The following is a 25,039-nucleotide window of genomic DNA, read 5'->3' as shown; positions in this document are numbered from 1 at the left end:
TAGGGAAAGAAATTTAATGGGAACAGTGGCAACAACCCTAAAACAGACTGCTAGTTCTTCGGTCTGCACGGCCTCTTGCACTGGTCTAAACAGAAGCTCAGCAAAATATTTCCAAATATACTGTACGTCCTCCATGTGAATGTTGTGGGTTTGCACCAGCATCATTAGGCTGTATGTTCTGGAGCTGTCATAGGATATAAAATTACAGGGGAAAAAAAGTTTGACTTGAACTGTTGATTTAGATCCTTTGGTGGTAATTCTAGGACTTACAGACTAACATAATATGAAACAAAATATGGTATCATTTGTCAGCCCGTGGCATTGTACTCAACCTGAAACAGAAACATAAACCACCACACACGAACCTAATGAATGAGGTGGTAAAATGCCTACATTACATTCTCTCTGAAAAACAAGAGGAGTTTTTTTTTCAGATTACTGTCAAATGAAAAGAACAAACAGTCTTAAGTCTGTATCAGCCTGCCTTCTTCCTACAGTAAGGAGAAGTGAATAGGCCAGCTGATTTGTGATGGTTGTCATGTTTTGTTAAATATTTATAAATGATAAATACAGAAAAGGGTTGCCTTGTTTAGTGTTTGGATGATGGTGGTGAAGAGCACTGCATAATGTGCTGGCCCGCATGTTAATCTCCCATAAGTCTTCAGACCACACCATATAAATTACATCATAGTCCTACTCATCAGTGGCCCTTTGTGCTTTCCAAGGAAGCATCTGCACTCACTGTTTTCTTGTGCTGCGTTTTAATTTCTCTCTCTTCTATTGACTCATATGGGATCACCACGATTAAAGTACGTGCTTGTACTCAGGACTGTTTACTGTACACAATTGAAACACCGGCCACAAAACCTGAGCAACAAACACTGGAATTGTATGTGTCATTTTTACCAGGAAAATATAAATCCAACATTAAAAGAGAAAAATGTCAATTGTTTCTTCTGACCTTCTGAAGTGCAGTCGTGCTGACATGAAGCTTCTTCATAGGCCCTGCCTCGACAGGCCCGCTGACCAGAGTGTCACCTTGGTTACCACGAAGCTGGCGATGTTGAAAGATTAAAGGGTCCTCTTCCTCCTCTGCCAGAGTATAGCCCTGTAACGGCCACACACACAGCCCACACACACACACTGACTGTTGAGACAGGGCTCAAAACATGCTTTACAAAACACAAAGTGCATTTCCTTCCTGAGGAAGTGTTGATAAACAAAGTATGGTAAGGATGTGTTTATGTCGCATTGTACACGAAATGTTTATTTATGATTATGCCATTTATTTCTTGTCCATGTGCAGTAACTTTGTTTCATGAAGGGTCATAATTTATGGGCCTGAGTGGGATACAGACAAATAAATATGCATGTTGGAAAAGTTTCCATGCTGGATGTACAGTACTGGAGGGACTTACCTTGACAATGCGACATATGAGTATGTCGTAGCGCTGGTGGTTGATCCTGTGCTTCAGCATCACTTTGTTCACCATGGGGATGAAGATCTGGTACTGAAAATAAGAGGGAAGGAACAGTAAATAAAAGGCTACATGTGGTTTCGTCTGGCTACTGCTTTCCTTTCACTATAAAGTAAATAACTGGGTATTGTGCACTTTTATCAACCTCTGCGAGTCTAAGATCAAAAGCTTCCCCTACACATTTGCTGGCAGACATGTCTGCATGTGGTTCTGAGGTTAGGCCTCAAACGATACAAGAGTTTAGGGATAAGGGAGGGCAAGGCATGGGAGGGGAGGCAGGGATAAATGTTACCTCATCCACTCTCATAAACACCACCCCCCGCTGCCAAACGGGCAATGACATCAGCAGTCTGGCAGGAAGTAATACAGACTTGGGGGACGTGGGCTACCAAACTCCAGTTCATGTGAAGCCAACAGTAGGGAGGCTGGAAGTAGTCTACTCAATAATAGCTACATCTAAAGGAGGCCCAAGGGACAGCTATGGCTACCTTCTTTCCCAGCTGGAATACTAAAGAGGACAGGGTGTCCATGGAGGTGGAGCGCAGCTCAGGCGTGCTGTCAAGTGTCCGGACAATCGGGTGGATAATGCGTGAAGCATAATCTGTGAAGTCCAGGGACTCTGTCAGGCGGTCGAGTGTCTCCAAGGCAACCCTGAGCCACAGAGGGAAAACAGAAAATACACAGGTTCACAAAAATATTTGTAGGACATACAGACAGATACAGACTGCTTGAAAAGTTTTTTTTAAACAGCTATGAACACACGTAAAAAGTAGACATTGCTGGCAGTTTGCCTTTTTTCTTTTTTAATGTACATAAAATGTTCAACTGTGATGAAGAAACCAGTAAAATCTTTATTCTCTATTGTAGAGCTAGTGGAAATATTTCTTCCTCTTTTCTGTGGTGTAAGTGTAGTACACAGCTGCAATCACATTAACAATAAATTCCACTGTAAAGTCAAGTCCTTCACTAAAACTACATGCGTATTACTGACTTGCGGGCCTGTAGCGGCACATCAGGGGCATCAAACAGCTTGACAATGGGAGGCAGCAACAAGTGGAGGTAGTCATCTAGGTTGGCACCAAACAGCTGGATGGCGTTGAGGAGCTGAAGAAGAGAGCACACATAGCTTAATACCACATGCTGCAACACTAAAAACATGGGGTGGCTTTAATGAGCTTGTTATGGTTAAACAGTTTTCCTCAGGAGCTCAAGAAGAAAAACAGGATGGTGTTTTATTTCAGCAAGGTGCGGGCACACATGCAAGCCTTCCAGGAACATTCTGCATGGCAGTAAGTGAGCAAGTGATTGCAGTGTAATGAAGACAAAATAAAATACAAAGTGCTTTGATGCTACAAACAGGGCATAATGCAATCAAAAAACTACACACACAATCAAACCATGTGGGATGTACTGCTGAGCCAGCATTGTACAATAAGGGAGAATGCCCGTCAGGTTGTTGATCTATGACTGTTACAATTTAATTTAGTCTGTTTTTCTATAATCATGGAATATACAAAGATGAAACAGAATGTCAGATGCATTCAATCTTCCTTCCAGACTTTAAACATCTTGTAATTTATGCGGTGCGTGTGTTTCCAGTCCCTACTGTTTGAGCAGCTAGACAATATATAGTTATTTGTTGGCTCTTTTATAATTCTGACAAATGTTTTTAACCTTCAGCGTTTTGAATCTAAATGTGAGTTCATCTTATAACTTTGTATTAATTTAAATGAATTATGTCTCAGTTCGCACTTGAAGATTTAATTTAACACCTACACCATGTTTTGTGAGGTCACAGTGACCTTTTACCACCAAAGAACAGATTATACGAAATACACATAGATAATCCAAAAACAAAATGCTTCCAGCTGTCGCCAGCACTTGGGCATAAAAACAGACAACAGCTAGATAGGACAGACAGACGGTTAATTTATCTTGTTGGAAATTAGGCAGTTATAAAAATGTGTGCTGCTACACCGTATGATTGAAAGAGTCTACCGTGCAGGTTACTAAACCCTCATTCTAATACTGGTGGTTGTTCTTGGTCACACAAATAACCATAGCTTCAAGGTCTTTTCTGTGCTCTTTACAATTTGGGACTGGTCCATTAACACTGGTAAGCAAAGCATTGCTTCAAGGGGGAATGGTTGAAAGTTTCAGTGACAAGACAATGAAATATACTACAAGATTATTTACACATCCACAGGCAGGCAGCCCTGTGCTGTTGGAGACACTGTGGAGCTGTGCAGCCCATACATTGCCCCTCCCCCAGTAGCGGAGTGAGTACAGATGGAAGCTGGAAGCTGCTTTTGCTTTACCTCTTTTAACCTCTTATGCTTTGAGTTCAATAAATGTTAATGTTTGTGGCTAAATTGAGACTTGAAACATTTGTAACACAACTGTGTCATTTTTATCATGTAAATGAAGGGAGAAAAAGTGGTATCGGCCCTAAAAATCCATATCAGTCGATCTCTATTTTGTACCACATCTGCAAGCCACTACAATTCACTCAGCAATACTGATGTTGGCTAACTTTGTGCTTTCTGGTGAAACAAGCAGGGCGCTGCTAATGGAAACTATGATACCCCTATGAAATTACCTATCTGGTGGTCCATGCCAATTAAAGTTCTGCATAACGCATTCATGTCATCTCAATGCTAAAATGGAAGAGAAATGGAAGATTAATCCAGTGAAAAGGTTAAGGGGATACTAAATCTAAGCTAAACTAAATGTGTTTGTAATTAGGAAACATAGACAATTTTATCAGAGTGCTCACTTATATTTCCTAGTCACAATTGACAAAAGTATTGACAATGGTGAAACCTCAATGCACAGAAGCATTGTCTGTCCCATTATCTGTAAAGTGAATTCTCTTCATTGAATTATCACTAAGGCTGCATGAAAGGAGGAGTTTGAAAAATGTTCTCTGTAGTTTGGTCTAAACATCAAGTTGTGTGGAGACCATGTGCACAGGGTCGATGGATACATGGTGGTCTTAACGTATGTTATGACGTGTGTTTCTGGCAAAAAACTCACCCCAGCCCCCAACAGACAGCATGTCTAAAGAACACACGGCGAGACAGCAGGAAGCTGAAGTGGAGGTGTATAAATGTGAATGTGCGTGTGGTGCTGGGCAGAAACACTTCTTGAAATGATGGAAGCGTGTTATTCTTTTCTTCTCCCATGGACCAGAGGGTAACCCGATTCCCACTTCCCCCATTTCATGACCCCCAGCCTGTGCTAAAGATTAGACTCCAGACCCAGACCGGAGTTATAGACTATCCAGAATGTGGGCTGCTGGATTATCTTATGCTGTAGACTTTGAGACAAAACAGCACCAGATGAGAAAAGACTGGATGACTGTGCTCCCTATGATTCTGTCTTTGTGGTCTCTGCCCAAAGCATGATTTAAGGTTTGAAGGAAAACCCTGACAACTACTGGCAGCAGCCACTGAAACATGAGAAAGTGTTAGTTACAGGTCTATGTTGTCTTTGAACTGCTTTCTAACAAGCAAACGGCTTAGATCTCAAAGTTCTTGATGAATATTGATGGAAACCACCTACAGAAAACAGAACCCAAAGAAGTCAACTGTGAGCTGAGCTACTGTACTTTGTGTCAGAGCATAGTGACAGAAATGCTTTTTAAACACAAACTCTACCTGGCAGTGCTTGCAAAATTAAATTATCCACTCAAACCTGTCACATGATCTTTTAAATCTAATTTTTCCAACACTTATTGCCAGAGAAGCTTTCGAATGTCAAGCTGAGCAGTTAACTCTGACCTAAAAAGAAAGACAATCTATGACATAACTATCTAATATTTGAGGTCCTGCTATACTGTTGCATATTACCTCTGTTACTAGCTATGGACACCACAGCTGAATTCTTCTCAATTACACTATTTATGTTGTAATGTTATGTTACACAGTTTATGTTGATAGCCAGTTAAGCACATCTAAATGTCAGTCATTTTTCCCATTTACTATACAGTACGTTGTTGATGTTGAGTTTGCCGCTTGGAGAATTTATATCCTGCAGTCAGAGAGAAGCAGGGAAAGAATTGGCCAGACCAAACCTGACTTTGTAGACAGACTCCTCCTTTCCTGACCCAAATGATGAAATAGTTGGATAATACTAATTTAACTGCATAAATTAATTAATTCAGTGAATGTGTGCACGTTCTATGTTTTGTTCTCAGGCACACAGATTGAAAAATCATGAAATTTTAAAGGCAGAGGCAGCGTCATGTATGCAAAGTAAAAACAAACTGTCCTGAGCAGAAACGGACAAACATAAGGGTCCTCCACGTGGCGAGCTCTGCTCCAAAGTCATGCCAGATGCCTCATCCGACAAGAACAAAGCCACCTGCGTTCACTCTCAACTGGGAGCACGCCTTCCTCAGAGTCCCAGATACCATCTGTCTGCACAAAATCCATGCAAGAGCCCTCCTCCAACTCACCAAAGTCAAGCAGTCTTCACCGCAGTTGCACTGTACTGTATACTCCGAGGGTGCACTAAGTTATTGTGGGCCGTATGTGTCATTGTGTTGGATTGTTGCATATTTATCTTTATCTACCAGTTTTGATTACAGTGTTAAAAACGTGAGAAGTATACCTTAAGGTACATTCAGAGGAGATTAAAACTGTAGGAAACCACACATAAACTTAATCGATTGACAGGTCCAGTTTAATCAAGTCTATTTTACTTACTTCAATATATGTTACAGGCATCAAACCTGCTCAGCCAAACAGAAAAAGGGACTGATGTGCCAGATGTGTAAATGTGAAGAAATGAGCAGGACCTCATATTTATGCTACAGTGTGGTGCTCTTAATATCAATTAGAAGAAGAGAAATGGAAACAAGGAAACAGAGAAATCAGGGAATGAACCATTTGCAAGTTCGCAAACCACGGCTTCTGAAATATGAAATACAGTGCTAAGAAGGTACCAGCAGGCAGGCAGATTGATCACTTTTTAAATGACTTGATTTTTTTTGTCACCATTAATCAGTCTCCAAGCAATGTCTTTTGTTTGGTAAGCCTCTGTGAAAGCCCTTTTAGACCACACTGTGAGCACGATTTTAATTCTAGTCTTACTGACTCCATTTCTGTGACCTCTTGATTTGCTTTACCGTGAATGTTTTTATTATTTTCAATATAATTTTTCAGTTTATGATACATTTTGTTATCACTGACTTATTTGTTCCTGTGATGAGTTATTATTTCTATGTTTGTATAATTTCTATGTGTCTGATTTCTAAGTTAATGGGTTGAGCTGTAATTCCTGGAGCAGAAAATCAAGACCATTTTATCGGTTTGTTATTTTATGTGCACAACTATTGCACATCTGGGTAGCAATGAAAAAATGAAATGAAAAAATGAAAAAACTCCCACTCAATCTGGGAGTGACATGTTTTTTTTCAAGCTACCCTTCAATGTTACACACAATTACACTGTAAGCTGAATGGAAAATATGACACAGAAAAAAAGATATACTAACATAAAAGATATACTACATCGGTCTGGTCAGATCCCCCACCCATGCGACTCACCTTGATGGTGACACTGCGCCCGGTGCTGTTGTCGTGCATGAAGACACGTAGCATGTGTGGGATGAGCTGAGGCAGATAGAGCTTGAACTCTCCACCCAGCGCCACCACGATCTGCTCAATCAGAAGGATGATGGTGTTCTGCATGGGGTTGTTTGGTGTCCAGTACTCCTAAAGCACAGATCACAATATGCTGTTATTAATTAGAATAAACCTATATGCAACATTGTTTGAATATTAACAAACTACTAAACATTGTGTTGGCCAGCACAATATTTTTAACGTACTCTTCAGGCTCCATTACCAAATGGAGTGACGACACAAGTATCTTCTAAGCTAACACACAGATGTGAGTAGCAATATATTATAGTTAGGTGTGGACACTGACCCTTATTATATCCATTTATTTATTTTTGTATTTTAGCAGTTTTATTAAAAATATGATCGGACAAACTAAGACAATCTCAGTTAGCAGGCATCCACAGAATGAAGTCTGGAACACATGATCATAACCAAAGAATGGGTTTTCTCCCTCGTCATGCTTTGCCAAGCTTATTCTGAGTACGTCCTTGTTTATGGGACCTCCTGTGTGCTGCTGCACACAATATGTTGCTTTTTCCTATCCACCTTTGTGTATTTCTTCACTTGCTCTTTAATTTTATGTACCGCTCTTTACCCTCCTAATTGCCCCTCGGGGATAAATAAAGTTTTTTCTGATTCTAATTCTGTCTTGAGGTTTCGCTTCAGAAAATGAAATCAGGTGACTGACTCAGTCTTTGGAGAATATTCTTCTTTTTTACCATTTGAGTATATTTTTATTCGGGTTAGGTGACACCCAATAAATATAGGCAAATCTTATGGACGAAGGGATATCATCACCTATTCATGAAACTAAATCTTTTTGAGTCAAATGCCCAATCACCCTGAGGCCCTGAAAATAGGATTATCTCTAAAACTGTCTGTAATCCCTGAACAAATAAATGAAAAAGTTAAAAATGATATGTCCGGGTCCCCAGTGTATATGTTTGTCCTAGATAAGTTTGACCTGGACAAAATGAAGTCCGGTTTCTGAGTACAGTTTTATGACTTTCAGAAGGTATGTCTGAGGCACTTTTCATGAAGCACTACCTCATCCACCTTTTACTACTATAATCCTGATGTTTTCAGTGGGTCTGTGGAATTGGGTCAAAATGTGTTTCCATCAATAAGCCGAGTGTGACTGAAATATCTGGAGACTTTCCTCTGGAAATGCAAAACCTGCAGGTGCCAAAGGCAGAAAGGATAGCCACAGTACGAGATGGCAAGGAATGGACACAATTTCCTGTCAACGGAGATTGACAGTGTGTGTCTGTGTAGATTATGAGACACTTTTAAAATCTAGGCTGGGACACTGTGTACATTACAAATATAGCAACTGGACCTCAAGTCACGCACTACGTCAATCAGTCAATGGGCTTCAGCTGTGAGATCTGGCAAAGCTGTTTTGTCAGTGACCAGAGGTCTCAAGCAGCCCCCAACTTCCTGCTTTCCCTGTCTGTGGCAGCTGACTACAGAGCAAGTGAGAGTATACTCTGAATGGCTATTCCAGCCCCCTCATCTGGATGCAGGAGCTGAACTGGAGTAAAAAAATGAATAGATTCTTTGTTTCACTTGCCAGTTATTAACTCACTTGAACTTGAGGTGCAATGACCCAGTTCTTTCTATAATTTCCACCAGGAGGAGTTACTGCCATTGCAACATTTTCGGTAACAATGTGACCAAGATTCCGACACAGGGACAGTCATATGATATTTTGTGCCTTTCTGTATAATTTTGTGCTAGACCTTTGTGTTTGTCCAAGCGCAGGGGCTATGGTTTCAGCAGTGTTTCCATATCATTTCATAAGTGACATGAGTCATCAGCAGTGTGCTAAATAATGAATTAGTCAGTATGACTAATTCCGATGACAGCTGGGATAGGCTCCAGAATCCCCCACAACCCTAGTGAGATTAAGCAGTAGTAGAAGATGAGATGAAGATGAGACTGGAAGCAGTCCACTGCATTTAGAAAGTGTCATTCTAAACAATGATCCACACTAAAATTGACATAAAAAGATTATCTAAATATGAATAACATGATGTCTTAATTCTCTTTAATCTTGTTAGTTAAGTATCAAACCAGGCATTAGGTGTTTCTTTGGTGAAATGGGGCCAGACGTCACCCTGAACACACTACTACTAAAGAAGAAAGTGGAGAGAGCAACAGAGTGAAATTAAGAGTTTGCAGCTGTTTGCTGATCCACAAGAAAATAAAAGAAGCTGTATGATTGGATGATTGCTGTTAAGAGACTAGGGTCAGGAGGGCCATGTTGACACAGTTACTCACTCTGATGAGGGTGAAGATGTCGTCCATGTAGGGTCGAATGTGAATCTTGACAAAGCACACCACCATTCCCATCTGCTGGAAGAGGAACTGGAGGACGACAGGGGCACAGTGAGGAAAAAGAATAGGAAAATTGCTGTGAGAAGAAACTGAAATGATTCATCTCTTTCCTCTTCATCTGAACTGATTCCTACCTCACGAATGCTGGCATCACAGACCCGGATGACATTGAGGAAGGTGGGCATGACCTGAGGCAGGAACTGGACACACTTGAGTCCCAGAGACTTGAAGATGAAGGTGACAGCCTGGACTACCATAGTATGGTGGTTGGAGAGTGAGGGATCCCTCAGGATGCGCATCAGTGTGACGATTGCCACTGCAGGGTAAAACTCATCCAGGGGCAGGTTGCCCATGTTAACAAGCATTTCACTGGTGCTGTAGTCCGCTGGAGGAGAAAAAAAAAAAAAGGAAGCAGGGTTAGTTAGATTTTTGTCTATCAACTAATTTGAATTCTACTGAATTAAAGTTGGTACATAGTGGAAGTTACAATGTTCCTCAACTGAATATATATATATATATATGCCCCACATTTCAGTTCCAAATGTGATTGCATCACAAGTACTGTAGTTTATTTCAAAACAATAAATCCAATTTCATCTACAATTTTAGTACCAAAATTCTTGTGACATCAGTAATATGCCATGACTTCACTTGTTGATGCTGACAATCTGCTACATAGCTCTGATCAACTAATTAAATAAGCTATTCTTTTTTGGAGTATGTTTCATCTTGTTTTGACACAGTGATGGAATGCTGCATAATAAGGGTTCATTGTGTTTCAGTCTGATGCATTCCAGTACTCAAATGAACACGACTGTTCTGTGCTACAGAAGATTTACACTAAATGCCCCGCTAAGGCCGAGTTCAGAGTAGTACTGCATGAAAAAATAAAGACCCTCATTCAATTCAGACACTGCAATGTGGTAGACATTGGGGAGGCTGGCTCCAAACTTTTGAACTTTGGACAAATTTTGCCAAACACAACAGCCTCTGTCTAAATATCACCAAACACAATCAAATAGGCACACGCTCACATTTCTCAAAGATTACAGCTATAACTGCATACTAAGGAACCATATGAGGGCTCCAGCAGTCAAACCCAGAATTAGAGAGCACATTACCTAAAATAAACAAAGAAACAGAGATGGTCTGTTCAACAGTTTTTTAGACCCATTCCTTTTTTAACTGTTTTATTCGTGGTTTTTCTAACTCTGACTTTTCTGCAGTGCAACTGGGGATTCACCCCCCATTTATTCATGCAGGGCTATTCTATTTTACGAGGCATCTGAGAAAACAGATGTCTGGTTTTACTCTACAGTATGGTTTCAGCTGCTCCAGTTGTGTTCCTTCAGAATGTGAAGACACAACAGACTGGTGAAAAGTTTGGAGGGTTAAGAGGATAGCTTTACTTTTGGATCTTTTATTACTCCAGTCTTCAACAAGTCAGATTAATGACTGTAATAGATGGCGCTACATCTGTATCTTTACAGGCCACAAACAGTCATCAGTGTGGCTAAGTGAGGCAACAGTACTGTAGTAATTCAGGCTTCAGTTGCATTGGACAAAAATGAACTGTTCCCTATCCATAATAACAGATTAAAATACGGCAAACCACTAAAATGGGATATGCAGCATTTTAGCAGTTTTACGATCATTCGGTTCTATGTTGATGTAATTGGTTGTATTTCAAGTCAGGTGAGAGGACAGACCACGCCAGTGTCCTCCCACTTGACCCAAAAAAAACTGCCATTTTAAGATGCTAGTGTTCCAGACAGTGATCGAGAAAAATCTGCCAACAGATATATAGCCTGCAGCTCCAGTCACACTCCATTTATATGGAGAACAAACTGGTAAAACGTTTACCATTTTGTCCAAGGTCACATTGTGTGACACATGACTGGATCAGATGAAAGGAGACCTACAGTCTCCAGACACAACGCTTATGACGAAAGACAGATGCACATCTTGAATCGTCAGAAATTATGAATATTAAGACGAGTGCCTTAAAGGGACAGCATGACCTTTCATTATGCCCGGTCAGTTCTTTCTGAATTACCCTGTTAGCTATTGCAGTTAATTGCAGTCAACACACCAGCAGTTTTTATCAACGTCATTGTTAAGAATCATTTTAAAACAATTATAAGTATTGGTTTTTAGCAGTGGTATCTAACAGTAGTGAGACCAAGAAGGTAATAAGTAATAGAAGAATTTTTACATACATCTGTCTTTCCACACAGCTACTGCCAAGCTAAAATACCTCAGGGAGATCTGTCCTGTCACACACAGTTTATGTTGACATTATTAATGACAGCCATCATATGGACAGATGAGCCTTAAACACCATAAAAACGATGAGTAATTAAGCTGATATTGTGACAAATTTAAGCCTGTCTGCACTACCAGTAATAATTCCTCCCACATAAAACATAGTAATGTAAATCACACTATTAAGCAGATGCTTTAATCTGTCTAAAGTGGGCCACCTCAAATTAAATATCGCTACAATAAAAGCCCCCACACCAGTTGTGGCGGTTACTGGCAGAGCCTTCTTCTGGAGGATTTTTTCGCTGTGTGTACTTTAGACAGGAGACAGAAATTATATCCAAAAGAACAGAGGTTCATACAAATCACAAACCCAAATCCACGGATTTGCTGTTGACTTTTCAAATGCGGGGGCAAGACCTTGAGAAACTGTGATACATCCGCGTAGACATATCAATTCTCTGTTTTTAATGAACTGTAAATTTAATAAATGTAAAACAGTCAAACTCTAAAGTGTTTTTGGCCAGACTGGATTTCATTGGTTCGTATGAGTCAGTGAGTCAGAAATTGAGATTAATTGAAGATGAAATCTATTCCTCTCTTGAGTGATTATACTGTGACCCAAGAAAAATGGTGCAACTCTTTCCAAAGCACCAATCTGTAGTTAACTGAGGAGACTCACTGTGTGCATTATCAAAATATCAGTATAGTATTATCTCTTTCTGGGTGGTCTCTCTGCTAACTACATCAACTGTTTAGCATCAATGAACCCAATTCACCCTGGAAAACGGTACTTTCTTAGTAGTTAAGTTGCTCCATAAAATCTGAAGAAAGAGTCCCGACGTTATGATGAATATAAGCAGTCCACGGCTGCAATAACACCACGCATCTATATACAAACACTATTCATCAGGCTCACACAGTCCAACTGAATTCTGTGAAACTGTGAGATTTTAAAAAGCGCCACATTCATTTAGAGACTTTCCAGCTGTTGGCCTGAAAATCTGATACTGCAGTTACTTTGAGGAATGCAAATAAAAAGTTAAACTAATCCGCAGTGTGTCTCTTGGTGAAACTGTATGGTTCAAAAAAAAAAAAAAGTTCATAGGAAGAGTGATCACAAGCCTACCGGAGTCCTGACTGGACTTGGACTCAGAGAGACTGACAGCAGAGGCATCTCGGGACTGGTCAATCATGCCAATGTTTACTTTGTGCTTATAGGGATCCAGAGCTCCAAGAAGACCCAGAACACGTATGGCCTGTTGGAGACACAAAGTTAGCAGTTTATAACTGAATTATGTTTACTAACATGGCAAAAGCTCATTTGGCAGACTTCGTGACAAGATTTGACTATCGATGTTTAAAACAATATGCAAGACTGTGACCATTTAAAAACTTTTCTACAGCAACTAAATGAGCTGCTTCAACAGAGATCCAGAGATATGAGGATCTCTGGATCTCTGTTGAAGCAGCTCATTTAGTTGCTTATTGGCAGAGACAGGATTATTTGGAGTGTGTTCAAAATGCGCATCAATGACACAGATGAAGTGTTTACTGAATGAGTTGTCGAGTCTATTCAGTCTGTTCTAGGAAACCACCACGTACAGTGAGTAACAAAACAATCTCTGTGCCTCAAATAATGTAAAAGAAACATCGCAGCTGAAGACTTGGGAAATGTTCCATGTATTTATAGAAAAACTACATACTGTGTGTACTGATGAAACTAGAATTCACCAGTCACGGCCAACTCATCCAAACAGTTCTTGGTTAGTTTTGTGTTGACAGGCATTGCTTTAGTGAGTCTCTGAATGCCAGAGTTGGGTTTGCAGCGCTAACAGACAACGTGGGGAAAACAAAGGAAGAGGAGCCACAATGGAGACACATATGCATACCTCTCTCCTAATGCCCTGGTTTTGTTCAGTCTTCAGGAAGTTAAGCAGCACCTCTAGAAGGGAAGGGTACTTGCGATAGGGCTCCACCACATAGCCTGTACTAGCCACCTGCTGGCCCAGTGTCCACAGCGCCACCTGGTGCAAAGTAATAGGCAGACACCATCTCAACAACGTCACTAATTATGTTCCATAATGTGAATGAAGTTGCACTCTGGGTAATAAAGGTGGAAATGTATTCATTTTGTCCACATACCTGCCGCTTAGCCAAGGAGGAGGAGTCTTGAAGCATGTCCATGATGATTGGAAAGAGCTCATCCATCCACTTCCTCATCTCAAGGCCACTCACCTGATGGAACAGGCACAGAACCAATCAAAATGGGGAAAATCTCTCGAAGATCTGTCAACAGAATCGTTTGATATCTGCAGTGTGCTACGATGGAAAGTATGTTGTACCACTTCACCTACAATTGGAGTGTTGTCAATAAAACTACTTTGCCTACTGAATTACTTAATAATAATAATGATCTGGAACTTTGTTCAAACTGACCATAAATGATGGGACAAAGGTGTAAAATTATTTTGAGGGGAAGTTTTTCCTTGAGGAAATTTCTAGTTATGTGTTGCTTTGACTCCCTCTGTGTCCCTAGAAAAGAGTTACCAGTTATCAAAATCACAAATTTTTCAAATCCACACAAAGATGGTTTTCTGAAAGCATTCAAGTTGCTGTAGCATTTAATGTCTGTTATCTGTATTTCCTACGTTCTGCTGTGTCTTCTTTGTGTCTTGTCTCCTCGACAGTTGGGCCTCTTCCTGCATCTGGTCTACCTGAGCATCTCCTGCACTCTCTCTGAACTGCAAGGTCTGAGTGCCTTTAACTGTGCTTTTCTGACTCCTCTCTGGGGACCATTCGGCCACCTGGAAAAGGTGAAGCGAGGCAACATCCATAGTTGGGCCACTACCTTCTACTTTTTGCCTTAGAAAAACACAAGCTCAGATTGTTTGGATTAAACCCTTCAGACAAAAGGCACATGTCATTTAAGTGCACATGGTTATGATTTCTTCTCATGATTTATTGAGGTTTAATACACAGCAGATGTACAATCAGGATGAAATACACGGACAAATAATACCTAACAAAATATTTATAAACAAATACAGTGTTACCTGAGCCAACTCCCCAATGGTTGCAAGGACACTAATGACCACTCCAGGGTTGGGGTCTGGGTCTTTCAGCTTGAGAATGAGAGCCTGCAGAATAAATAGTAAGTCAGTCACTTAACCCATTGAACCCCAATATTCTTCTCATGTTTTGCAATCAGAAAAAAATAAGGACTCGTGGCAATGAGGCTTTAATTAAGTTGAGCCATTACTCATTCAGACAAAGTCTGCTGGGTTCATATTCTCGTCTCAGCTCACAGTCTGGTTTATATTCATATACCAATACATCTTCTCACTGTAGAACCTGCAGACGTGTACCTTGAGGATGGGTTCCATATAAGGCCGTATGAGGCGGGGGGCGTTGGAGACCAGATGACCGAGCATACGGGCACTCTGCTCTTTGTTCCTGCCAACACCACTGTGCTCCAGTTCTGTTAAGATCTGCAACAATATGCAAAGCAGGTATAACTTTATTGTATAGTCTTTATTCTCTGCCTGGAATAAATCTCTAAGACTTTAACTCATGGTGATTTTATCGGAACAAGGTCTTCAGAAACTTTTACTTAAGTCTTCCAGAAGTCTTTTGGTTTATCAACTCTTCGCACAATGCCATGGACTGTGCTGCCCTCTAAAGGTTTCAATGTGAAACTGCACACAGCAGGTGACATCTCCAAGCAGAACAAATAGTGTACATTTGAAAAACTGCATGTACGCAGACACTTCATTTGGAAATGACAAATTTCAGCTTTCAATTATCAGTCAAGAACTCTACACACATTTCCACATTATCATTAAGCCCCCTGAATGTGACAGGACCAGTTGTAAACATTTAAGATGAAATCTACAATGTATATATCAATGCACCACATGGTGGTAAAATATCTACTGTATTTTTTTAATTGTCCTAATTAATATGAATATAATAATAACTATATTTCTGCGTAAATTAAAGCAGTGTTTTGGAAAGTAGGTAATAATGTATGGAATAATTATATACACAGCCAACACTGTGGCACGTCAAAACAGGAAAAGTAAGTGTGACTGATTAAAACATTAACATTAAAAAGAAGTGCATTCCGTTCAATTTAGCTAAACCCCGGATTCTACAATTGTGCATGAACTTCAAAAATGGCAACAAAAAAAAAAAAAAAAAAGGCCAGTGGTAAAGGTTGTTTGAATCTAATCTGCTGAATAATTGAATTCCAAACTCTCTCTGAGTGGGTGAAACAATCTATGTAGGACATTCAGCAAAATAAATCACTGGACTCACAGCGCGCCATCTGTTGTGCCTCTCCTACCTGAATGAGCATCTTGCGAAGGAAGGGCATGACAAAGGCAGGGTTCATGCTGCTGAGGCGTCCAATTGTGCAGATTGCCAGCTCTCTGATCTCAAACACCTCATCGTTCAGTGCTACAAAAAGCGCCTGAAGGTTCTCAGCCTGGGCGAGGTGAGCATCAAAACGCTCATCAAGAGACGCCAGCACACAGTATCGGATATCTGGATCTACAAGGGGAAAATGGAAAAGAACACTGACATTTTATTACGTTTATTAACATGGATCATTAAAGCTGTTAACAATAATGAATTCTCATGCCACAAAACCAAGTAAAAAACAATAAATCCACATAGTACGTTTTGTTTTTCTTGCACTTTCATGTGTTACCTGGATCGGTGATTCCAACGACTAGAAGTTTGCTGAGCACATCTGCAACAACCTGCACAGCGGTCTGGCTGACAACATGGCCACTGATTAGATGAATGGAGGGAGTGAGGAGGCGTGAGCAGGTCCGAGCTGCCTCCATCCGGATTTCCTTGTGCTCACTGTTCAGGAAGTGATCAGCACAGTGGCGCACAAACTGTGTGAGGGAGTGTCCTGGTGAAATACATTAAGACAAAAAAGAAATGTGTGAGCTGTTTTTAACAGCAGCATTTCTGCCATATCAGAAAAAACAAGCATGTTAGAGTTTAGAGTTCAGTTAACAATGACTTCATACATCGTACATTTATGAACTCGTTATTTGTCTGAGGACACCTAATCCAGAGAAGAACATTTGTTGGTTTGGTTTCAAAACTAAGCAAAGAAAAATGAGGCGTGCAGCAATGCAAGTTGAAAAACTTAACAAAAATCTTTCTTTTCTCATGGCAATAATTACTCAGTCACATTCTGTCATCCTAGCTTGTCTCTACACCAAAAGGCACCCCCACACAGCTGTTCACTAAATCATGACAAAGAAAAGAATCTGATTTATAATTGTTTCAACACAGGTTGCTGTATACAGAATGCAGCTGGGAAACTTAAAGCCAGTCGGCTTGGTGACAAACTGAATAGGACTTTCATCCATCTCCAACAGCTGGACACACTCATCAATAACTGCTGCAGCCTATTCTCCAGCTCACTTTCTTTTGAACCATGTTTTTCTTCATGTCCGGCGGCTCCAATCTTAAACCTCATGGGTTAAGCCTTCAGACTGAAAACATTTATTTTCAACATTAATGATTATGTATTGCTGCAGGCAAAATACACAATACTGTCATTAATTTCCAGAATGGTAACGTCATGGCTGGTATTTTTCCTCTATCGACAACAACAAGTGTCATTAATTAATTGTGTCAGGTGGGTTCAAACAACACATAATATATTTCTTTATGCTTTTTTAAGGTTCTTACCCTCAAATTCAAAGCTTCCCAGGGTACGCAAGGCTAGGGTAATGCTGCCAACATCACTGGCCTCTGGGATGTTGGTGAGGCTTGGCGAGGCCAGCTGGTGAGCCAGACCTTTGGGCATGCCGGGGTGACGCAGTGGCTTGTGCATTAACACCAAGGACAGCATCTTCAGCAAACCATCCTGGATGTCTTTCTTCAGCTGGGGGATTTGACGGCTCAGGTCATACAGCACCGCTGTCAGTGCAGGACTACACCAAAAGCAAATAGCCCAATGTTACCAAAACAAGGAACGTTTTTCTTTTGCAAACCGAGATATGACAGAAAAAGCATTATAGTGGAGACCAGACTCATGAGACTGAAATGCCAGCCACTGTCATGTCTGTCTTACCTGAGGCCCACAGCCAGCATAGGCTCCAGCAGCTCCTTGATGTCTGGCTGGATGCTGGGACCCATGGCTCTGGAAAGCATGCTTATACAGGTGAACACCGTGGCATCCACCTGCATAGTCTTCTGCCTCCTGCAGACATGGAGGACCAGAATGTGAAACTGGGACTGGATTTAATTTTTAAGCCTTGTAAACTAACAAGGGTCTCACCTGACACAGTATTACAAAAACTACAAAACCAGAGTGACTCTTACAACAGGAACATGGAACATGATAAAACAAATAATACCTGAATATAAAGATATCTCTTTTTAGATGTTTACAGTTACTGACTTGTGTGCAAAATCCTTGGGTGGTAGAGCGGCCTTGATGATCTCAAGGATCTTAGTGAGGTACGGCTGGATTTCTGCCCTGACAGCAACGACTAGCAGGCCCAAAGCCTGAAAAGCTGCTGTCCTCTCCTTCTCCTTCTTCAGACAGCCCAGCAGGTAACCCATGGTGTCTGACAAGTATTGGTCTGTGGAGTGGACAAGCAAAATGCACAAGACTTAACACAGATGCGTGACTAAAACATCAAGTCATATCAAAATAAAAAATCTTGGCTTTTTGAACCACACTTTGGATTTCAATCAAATGTGAACTTTTCCCACCTGTGAAGGTGTGGGGCTGAAAGGCAGCCAAACGTGGAAGCAGGTTGAGGATGGTCATCTGAATCAGAGGGTTCTTACTGGCCTTGTATTTCAGTACCCAGCGACACACCTGGACAGCGCACATATTCAAAATCTTAGTCAACTATGCTTTTATCTGGTGCTCTACTCATAAAGAAGTGTCATCTAAAAATGAGAACACATCAGCACACCGGATCATTCACACCTAGAAAGTTTTATAATATACAACAATACTATCTGTTGAACCTTATAATATACAATATACAGCAATTGTGCATGTGTGTTTACACCGACGGGCACCAGCATTAAAACTGTCCTGAAAATGTGTAGATCTCACTAGAGCGTCCAGAACAGTTCTGATACATCGGGGAACAGACGTGAGTCTTCTGTTAGTTACATTTTTATTTAAAATGTGAAATGGCCTTCTTCATGTAGTTAAGGTGAGAAACTACTGAAGAAATTAAAGACTTCAGAGGAGGTAAAAAGAGTGCTGGATGCAAAATGACAATAAAGTTCAGAGATGCAACCAATCTTGAAGCAATCGTTCAGTCTTACACACAAATGAGTAATGTCCAAGTGATACTACTAGGCAACAGAAAAGGAACACTAACATTAATTAACATCACTAAAGCTATGGCCTAAACTTGGCATAGTTCTAAAACCACAGTAAACACTTCTCTTACAGTCTAAGTAAAAACCCAATACCCAGTACTACTAAAACTCAATATGAAGCTTCAAAAACAGTAACAATCACACTTAAAAGCAGGATATGATGTATGGTACATATATATGTAAACAGTGTTTCAATGTTTCTGAAGGAGCAGTTAAATGGCAGTTAAATTTTTGTTATTTTTCTTAACATAAAATTTTAATAAGGACTGCTGTGTTCATGGCAGAAAGTATAATCCATGTCTTTGATATACTATAACAATAATGATACTACCAGTTTCTATCCCTTGAAACCTCTACCGTAGAATCTACCTGGTCAAATCGCTCTTCCATCAGCTCACGGCAGTATCGGCTCTCCACCAGTGAGCTCTTAGCAGGAACCGGCATTGTTCCAAAGCTGAGAAAGCCCTGAGGTGTGCTGTAACCCAGTAAACCCAGGAGGGCATTGGATTGCTGCGGCTGCACGGACTGGAAGCTGGTGAAGGGGGTGATGTGTCGGGGCTTGGTTCCAAATCCCATCAGCTCTTTGCAGTATTTATCATGGACCAGCTGCTGCTGTGTGATCTCCTCCATCTCCTCACGCATACGCTGGTGACAGGGAAAACGGTGAGCAGCATGTTCCGCTTTTGCATGTGAAACTGTATCCACAGTAAAATCAAGACTCACCTCTCCCTCCATGCTGCTGATGCGAACCAGCTCATTCAGGATCAGAAGTGCACCGTGGACCCTGTCGTCACGATTCATCCCTTTCTCTTTGGCCAAAGTCTCATCAAAGCCTTTCTCTGCTTCCTCAAAGGTTTGCTGTTACAGAAAGCACAAACAGTCATGTTGTTTATTTCAAGAACCTAGATTCTCCCCTGACTCAAACTGAGGAACGATACTTGGCCAACAAACAAAAATGTGATTTGACAGGATACTTTCAAAGGTCTTACTTTGTACCACTGTGGTTTCTGCATTTCCTTGGTCTCCCTCTGAGTGGTGAGGATGAGACAGGCTCGCAGGGCAGACACAGCCCCTTCCCGGATGGCCTGCTTGGGGTCCCATACTGCATAAAAGATGTTGTCAAAGAAGGGTTGCACTTGCTGAAAGAAAAAGGTGGGTGCACTCACAGCCAGCTCCCTTAATACCAACACCTGGAAGAGACAGATAAGTGAATTAATCACTTGACCCACTCATGCCTACCTTTTCACATATTCAACACATGTCAAGTTTACACATTCACATTAATAACTCAGCAGTTGTCATTTTCTTCATGGTTCTAAAAATCAGACCAGAAAATTTATAAAACATACAAATTGTTTTGTCTAGAGACTATGATCACTCTTGTAAATATCATTCCAAACATGTTTATGGCCAAACTTTGTTGAAAATAAAACTGAGCTGAGAAATTAACACATTTCTAAGTTTAGTAACTAAATGCAATGTGAAAAATGGCAATGGTGATAATGGCTACCACAGTGTCTAAACACGGTCATGCACCGTCACAGAAATATAGTGAGAGGGTCATAAACAAGGAAAAGGTTTTAATAAATTGTGCCAGTAAAAGGACTCAATAATTCATTCTGATTATGATTATTCTCACATTTAGCCCAAGCACATTAATATACAGTACACAGTGTCTGTGCGGGTTATAGCATGCTCACTTTGTACCCAATCAGGACTATATGTAACAAAAAAACTGGTCAGCTTTTACATTTTAACAAAATTGCATCTGATTTTTGTATATAGATCCTCACCTTTGTCAAAGAATAACTGCTGGTCAAGAATAACATAAACTATGTCAAATAAGTCCACATGGTTGCACAAGGTATAATGCTCCAAAGCTATCATCAACATTTAGCAAAAAATAAGTCTCAACTGAAAAACAAGAGATGTCTGAGGAAAGTGAGGGTGTAAACAGCGGCATTTCCTACCAAGACAAACAAAACCCAACACTTTTTCCTGAAACACAAGTATATGGGTTCTAAACAAGGAACGCTAATGTAGAAGTAAGTGTATTGTAGCACTGTAAGGTGAAAAATTCCCGTCTTTAAATGGGGGCACCATAAGTAAAATTAAAACCTACCCTCATATACATCCACCATACATAAACACCACCAAGAAGCTGTGTATTTGAACAACAAACACCACAGCTTCTGTTGTCCGCTAGTGACTTACTGCAGCATGGCGCCTGCCTTCATTTCTGTCAGCTCCAAGCCACTCCAGGGCCCTCTTCACCTCAAACTCAACATATTCTGCAGTGAAGGTGTCTCCAGCCATAGATAGGTGGCCCATGGCTTTAGAGGCCATCTCCATGACCACTGGGTCACTGGAAGGGAGCAGGTTGCGCAGGTAGTTGGCAAATCGGCTGATCCTGGTGGCATTGCCTCCCTCAACTCCAATTAGACTCACTGGAACAGACCGCCACAGGAATATACTATTTTATACATGCAGCATTTCATTCTCTTATGCCGAGCTAATTCCACAGTCTCTAACCTAAACTGAATTTGAATAATAATCTTTAGATTTTTACACATCTTTATTTTACCTATAGCAAGAATCCCTCCTTTCTTCTCATTCACATCAGAGCTGGATACCAGCTCAAATATGTGGTGGTTCAACTCATCGTAGAATGTAGTGGCTTCATCCTGGCTCAACTGAGACACAAAAACAACATCAGAAAAAATATCAGTAGGTTGGTGACAGACACTTACAAGCAAAGTGAAAAAAAATATTTCATCGGTTGGTGCACATTCATTGTTACAACAAAACTCATGATGTGTAGGTTCAGCTCTTGGTGTAGTTAGTTTCCAAAGTGATTTCCTCATGACAGGTTTCTGTGAGTGCGTGAATATTTCTGGTTTGTTACCTCTCGGAGCTCCGTAGTCACATAGTGCTGCAAGTCTTTGGCAGATTTTGCCCTGGTGTCTTCATTTCGACTCTTCAGCCCACTGACAAACTGTTGCAGCACAGTGGCTGTGCCTGATATGATCACCATGGCCTAACCTGCAAACAAACAACTCAAATTAACACTATTTCATTACATCATTCTGGATAAAAAAAATCAAAAAAAAATCATCATATATATCACAGAAAAAAAAGAAAAACAAAACAAACATGTTGAAATACCACAACTGAAGAGAAAGCATATTTCTACAGTGCTAAAAACACACCACTCCATGGATTCAACAAATGTCAAGTTTACACATTCATATTAATAACTTAGCAGTTATTATGTAATTCATGTTTCTAAAAAACAGACCAGAGAACTTATAAAATGTACAACTTGTTTTGTCTGTGGAGAATATGAGGTCTTTTTTTGTAAAAACCATAGCGTTAATGTTTATAGTCAGACTTTGCTGGAAATTAATCTTTGAGATGTGAAATTAACACATCTCGAAGTTTAGTAACTAAATACATGAAAATGGCAGTGGACTTTTCTAACCTTTTTGGGACTGTTATTAGTTAAATTTAAGGCCTGCGCGAAGTACGGAAAATCAGAGACCCAGAATTAGCCTACTTAAGCAAAGTACATCCCTGGGGTGGGCTCCACTTCTGAGGAGCAGAAACATAACAGGTCGGGGTCAGAGCTGGTCATACTGCAAATGAAGTGATTTAAGACCTCACGAAATGTAGTTTAAGACCTACAATGCAAAATATGGTTGTATTTAAGACTTTTTAAGTCCTTAAATTTTAGACTTTCTAAGACTCCGCGAAATTTAACACTATTTCATTATTTCTATGGCATTCTGGGTAACAACAAAATCCATCACATATATTACAGAAATAAATAAAACACACGTGTATAAATATCAGAGTTGTAGAGAGAGGGTATTTATACAGGGCTAACAACACACCAGGTGGATGTTGATGTCAACTGGCGTTTTAGCTAGCAAGCTAACGTGTCCGGCTAGCTAACGAAACAGGCAGCTAACAGTGATATTTACATGCTATATCCACGCCACAACTACATAATAATGTACAAATCTAGTGCAAAGCTGATGCCGTCAAGAGAGTGTTAGTCAGGCTCAAGCTCAGGTGAGTTCACAGCCTCATGAGTGTACCTTGTCTGTTTCGGTCAGCTAATGCTAGCTAGTGCTAACGCCAAGCTAAGGTCTCGAACCATAATCGAGGGAGGAACGTTCATTTGTGTCACTTACGTGTTTGTATTAATATCTCGGCCACTTAACTGCAATTCCGCTTTTGCAGAAGTCTCATTGTATTACAGCGTAGCTAGCACAGCGTTAAGGTTGGCTAGCTGACAATGATACTGTATGTGTCCTAATGACTCCAGACTCACAACAATACTCAAGAGTGACTGGTTGCGCAGCAGTTTGCGCAGCAGTCAACGCAGCTCACATGGAGCAGCTACCACACACTAGAGAACGGAGTTGCATGTTTTAGACTTTACATTTTCTGCCATTCCACGCTCGTTTGGATATTTGCACACTGCATTTTTAAGTTTGTATTTCATAGACGTTACCCCTGTACTACATGTGCAGTGGCATGCAGAAGTTTGAGCACCCACACTGTATTTGACTCTAGATGTTAGATGAAGTTAGGCATAAACAGGAATCAAGTTTAAAATTAACATTATTTTCAACATTGCAAGAGGGATTAGATTAGGATTAGTTTTGGACAATTTCACAGTGTAGATTATGAAAAAATATAAAGGAGCACATTTTTTTTGGATCATTTTTACAGTGGTGGTTAGCTGTGATGCTTTACAGCAAGAAGGTCTTTCCGTGTAAGTCTGTATGTTCTTCCTGTGTCTCCATGGGTTTTCTCCAGGTACTCCCACACTTCCTCCCACTGTCCAAATGCATGCTCATTAGGTTAATTGGTCATTCTAAATTGACTGTATTGTGAGTGGTTGTCTGTCTCTCTGTGTTAGCCCTACAATAGGCTGGAGACCTGTCCAGGGTGTACCCCGCCACTCACCTGACGACAGCTCCCCCTCCCCTGAGACCTCCTCAAAGGACGAGCGGTTACAGAAGATAAGATGAGAACTTTTACCAAACCTTAATCAGCATATCATGGCTGCCACGTTGAAAGACCAAGCAGCAACCTCGTAAACACAGTCAACAGGTGAGTGATGAAAATGAATCTGGTCCCAACAGTCAACAGCCATGGGTTGTTTTGAGCAACACAATGTGCAGAAGGATATAACCCTTTCCTTGGTTTACAAACTAATGAATAAATAGCAGTGTGAAGAAAGTTGAGGTGGAGGTCAAGTTGATGTCTGGAAGACAAAGATAACTTTCCAAGTGAATTGCTCACAGGATTGCTAGAAAGGGCAATCAAAAACTTGATACTCCGATAGATAGATACTTTGACTGCAAAAGACCGTCAGTAAGATTCATCAGGTTCTGGACCACTGTTATACAGCAGTGACACCGGCAAGAAGTAGAACTAGAAAACCATTTGCAAGGAATGGCAGACGGCCATCCCCAGACAAGAAATAAAAGGAGGCTCCATAATGTGTTTACAAGTCATGATAAGTTGTACCTAAGGGGCTGTTTCAAAGAACTGAATTTTGCTTTCCTCCCTGTTCTGTTTTAGAGTTATTTTGAATCTGTAAAGTAATGTGTCATTTTTTACTTTTGGAAATTAGATTGTCTTTTATTTGCCTGGCTATTCAAAATTAGAAACATTTTCACCAGGGGTGTCTAAACCTTTGAATGCCACTGTATGCTGTATGACTTCTTCATTGTTTCAGTGCTTAGAACTGATTTGGTATAATTTAAGAAGCATTCATGTAATTGTGAGCATTATGGTAGTCATGTGTTTCAATTAAAGAACAGTGGTATTCCTTATGCTGGCTCACTGGGTAGGAAAAAGATCTGCAATTAGCTACTACTCTGGGCACCAAAAATCTACAAGATCTGTACATTTAAAAATAACTTTATGTTCC

General features: G+C 40.5%; 1 protein-coding gene across 2 annotated transcripts in view; it reads right to left on the bottom strand.

The window, feature by feature from the left end:
- The window catches only part of mtor (mechanistic target of rapamycin kinase), a 74,870-nt gene extending 51,431 nt beyond the window's left edge, over positions 1 to 23,439 (bottom strand). Inside the window, exons 1-26 of one of the 2 annotated variants that reach the window (XM_047581986.1) lie at positions 23,286 to 23,439; positions 21,995 to 22,131; positions 21,674 to 21,782; positions 21,304 to 21,536; positions 20,079 to 20,279; positions 19,813 to 19,947; positions 19,459 to 19,734; positions 18,460 to 18,568; positions 18,143 to 18,326; positions 17,813 to 17,941; positions 17,428 to 17,672; positions 16,424 to 16,633; positions 16,058 to 16,263; positions 15,078 to 15,200; positions 14,766 to 14,849; positions 14,361 to 14,516; positions 13,855 to 13,947; positions 13,602 to 13,736; positions 12,839 to 12,968; positions 9,582 to 9,832; positions 9,391 to 9,477; positions 7,030 to 7,197; positions 2,470 to 2,582; positions 1,967 to 2,129; positions 1,419 to 1,511; positions 962 to 1,108 (exon numbers count right to left, since the gene is read on the bottom strand). In XM_047581986.1, coding sequence (XP_047437942.1) covers positions 962 to 1,108; positions 1,419 to 1,511; positions 1,967 to 2,129; positions 2,470 to 2,582; positions 7,030 to 7,197; positions 9,391 to 9,477; positions 9,582 to 9,832; positions 12,839 to 12,968; positions 13,602 to 13,736; positions 13,855 to 13,947; positions 14,361 to 14,516; positions 14,766 to 14,849; positions 15,078 to 15,200; positions 16,058 to 16,263; positions 16,424 to 16,633; positions 17,428 to 17,672; positions 17,813 to 17,941; positions 18,143 to 18,326; positions 18,460 to 18,568; positions 19,459 to 19,734; positions 19,813 to 19,947; positions 20,079 to 20,279; positions 21,304 to 21,536; positions 21,674 to 21,782; positions 21,995 to 22,123 — 3,909 coding nt within the window. In that variant the 5' untranslated portion in view covers positions 22,124 to 22,131; positions 23,286 to 23,439. The remainder of the gene's footprint in view (positions 1 to 961; positions 1,109 to 1,418; positions 1,512 to 1,966; positions 2,130 to 2,469; positions 2,583 to 7,029; positions 7,198 to 9,390; positions 9,478 to 9,581; positions 9,833 to 12,838; positions 12,969 to 13,601; positions 13,737 to 13,854; positions 13,948 to 14,360; positions 14,517 to 14,765; positions 14,850 to 15,077; positions 15,201 to 16,057; positions 16,264 to 16,423; positions 16,634 to 17,427; positions 17,673 to 17,812; positions 17,942 to 18,142; positions 18,327 to 18,459; positions 18,569 to 19,458; positions 19,735 to 19,812; positions 19,948 to 20,078; positions 20,280 to 21,303; positions 21,537 to 21,673; positions 21,783 to 21,994; positions 22,132 to 23,285) is intronic. The other variant, XM_047581995.1, reaches the window with a different exon arrangement.
- Positions 23,440 to 25,039: the final 1,600 nt, after the last annotated feature.

The sequence above is a fragment of the Mugil cephalus genome, chromosome 1 (assembly GCF_022458985.1).
Source record: "Mugil cephalus isolate CIBA_MC_2020 chromosome 1, CIBA_Mcephalus_1.1, whole genome shotgun sequence".
NCBI classification, from domain to species: domain Eukaryota; kingdom Metazoa; phylum Chordata; class Actinopteri; order Mugiliformes; family Mugilidae; genus Mugil; species Mugil cephalus.
The sequence above is the reverse complement of the archived record's forward strand: the minus strand, read 5'-3'. Positions and strand labels throughout refer to the sequence as shown.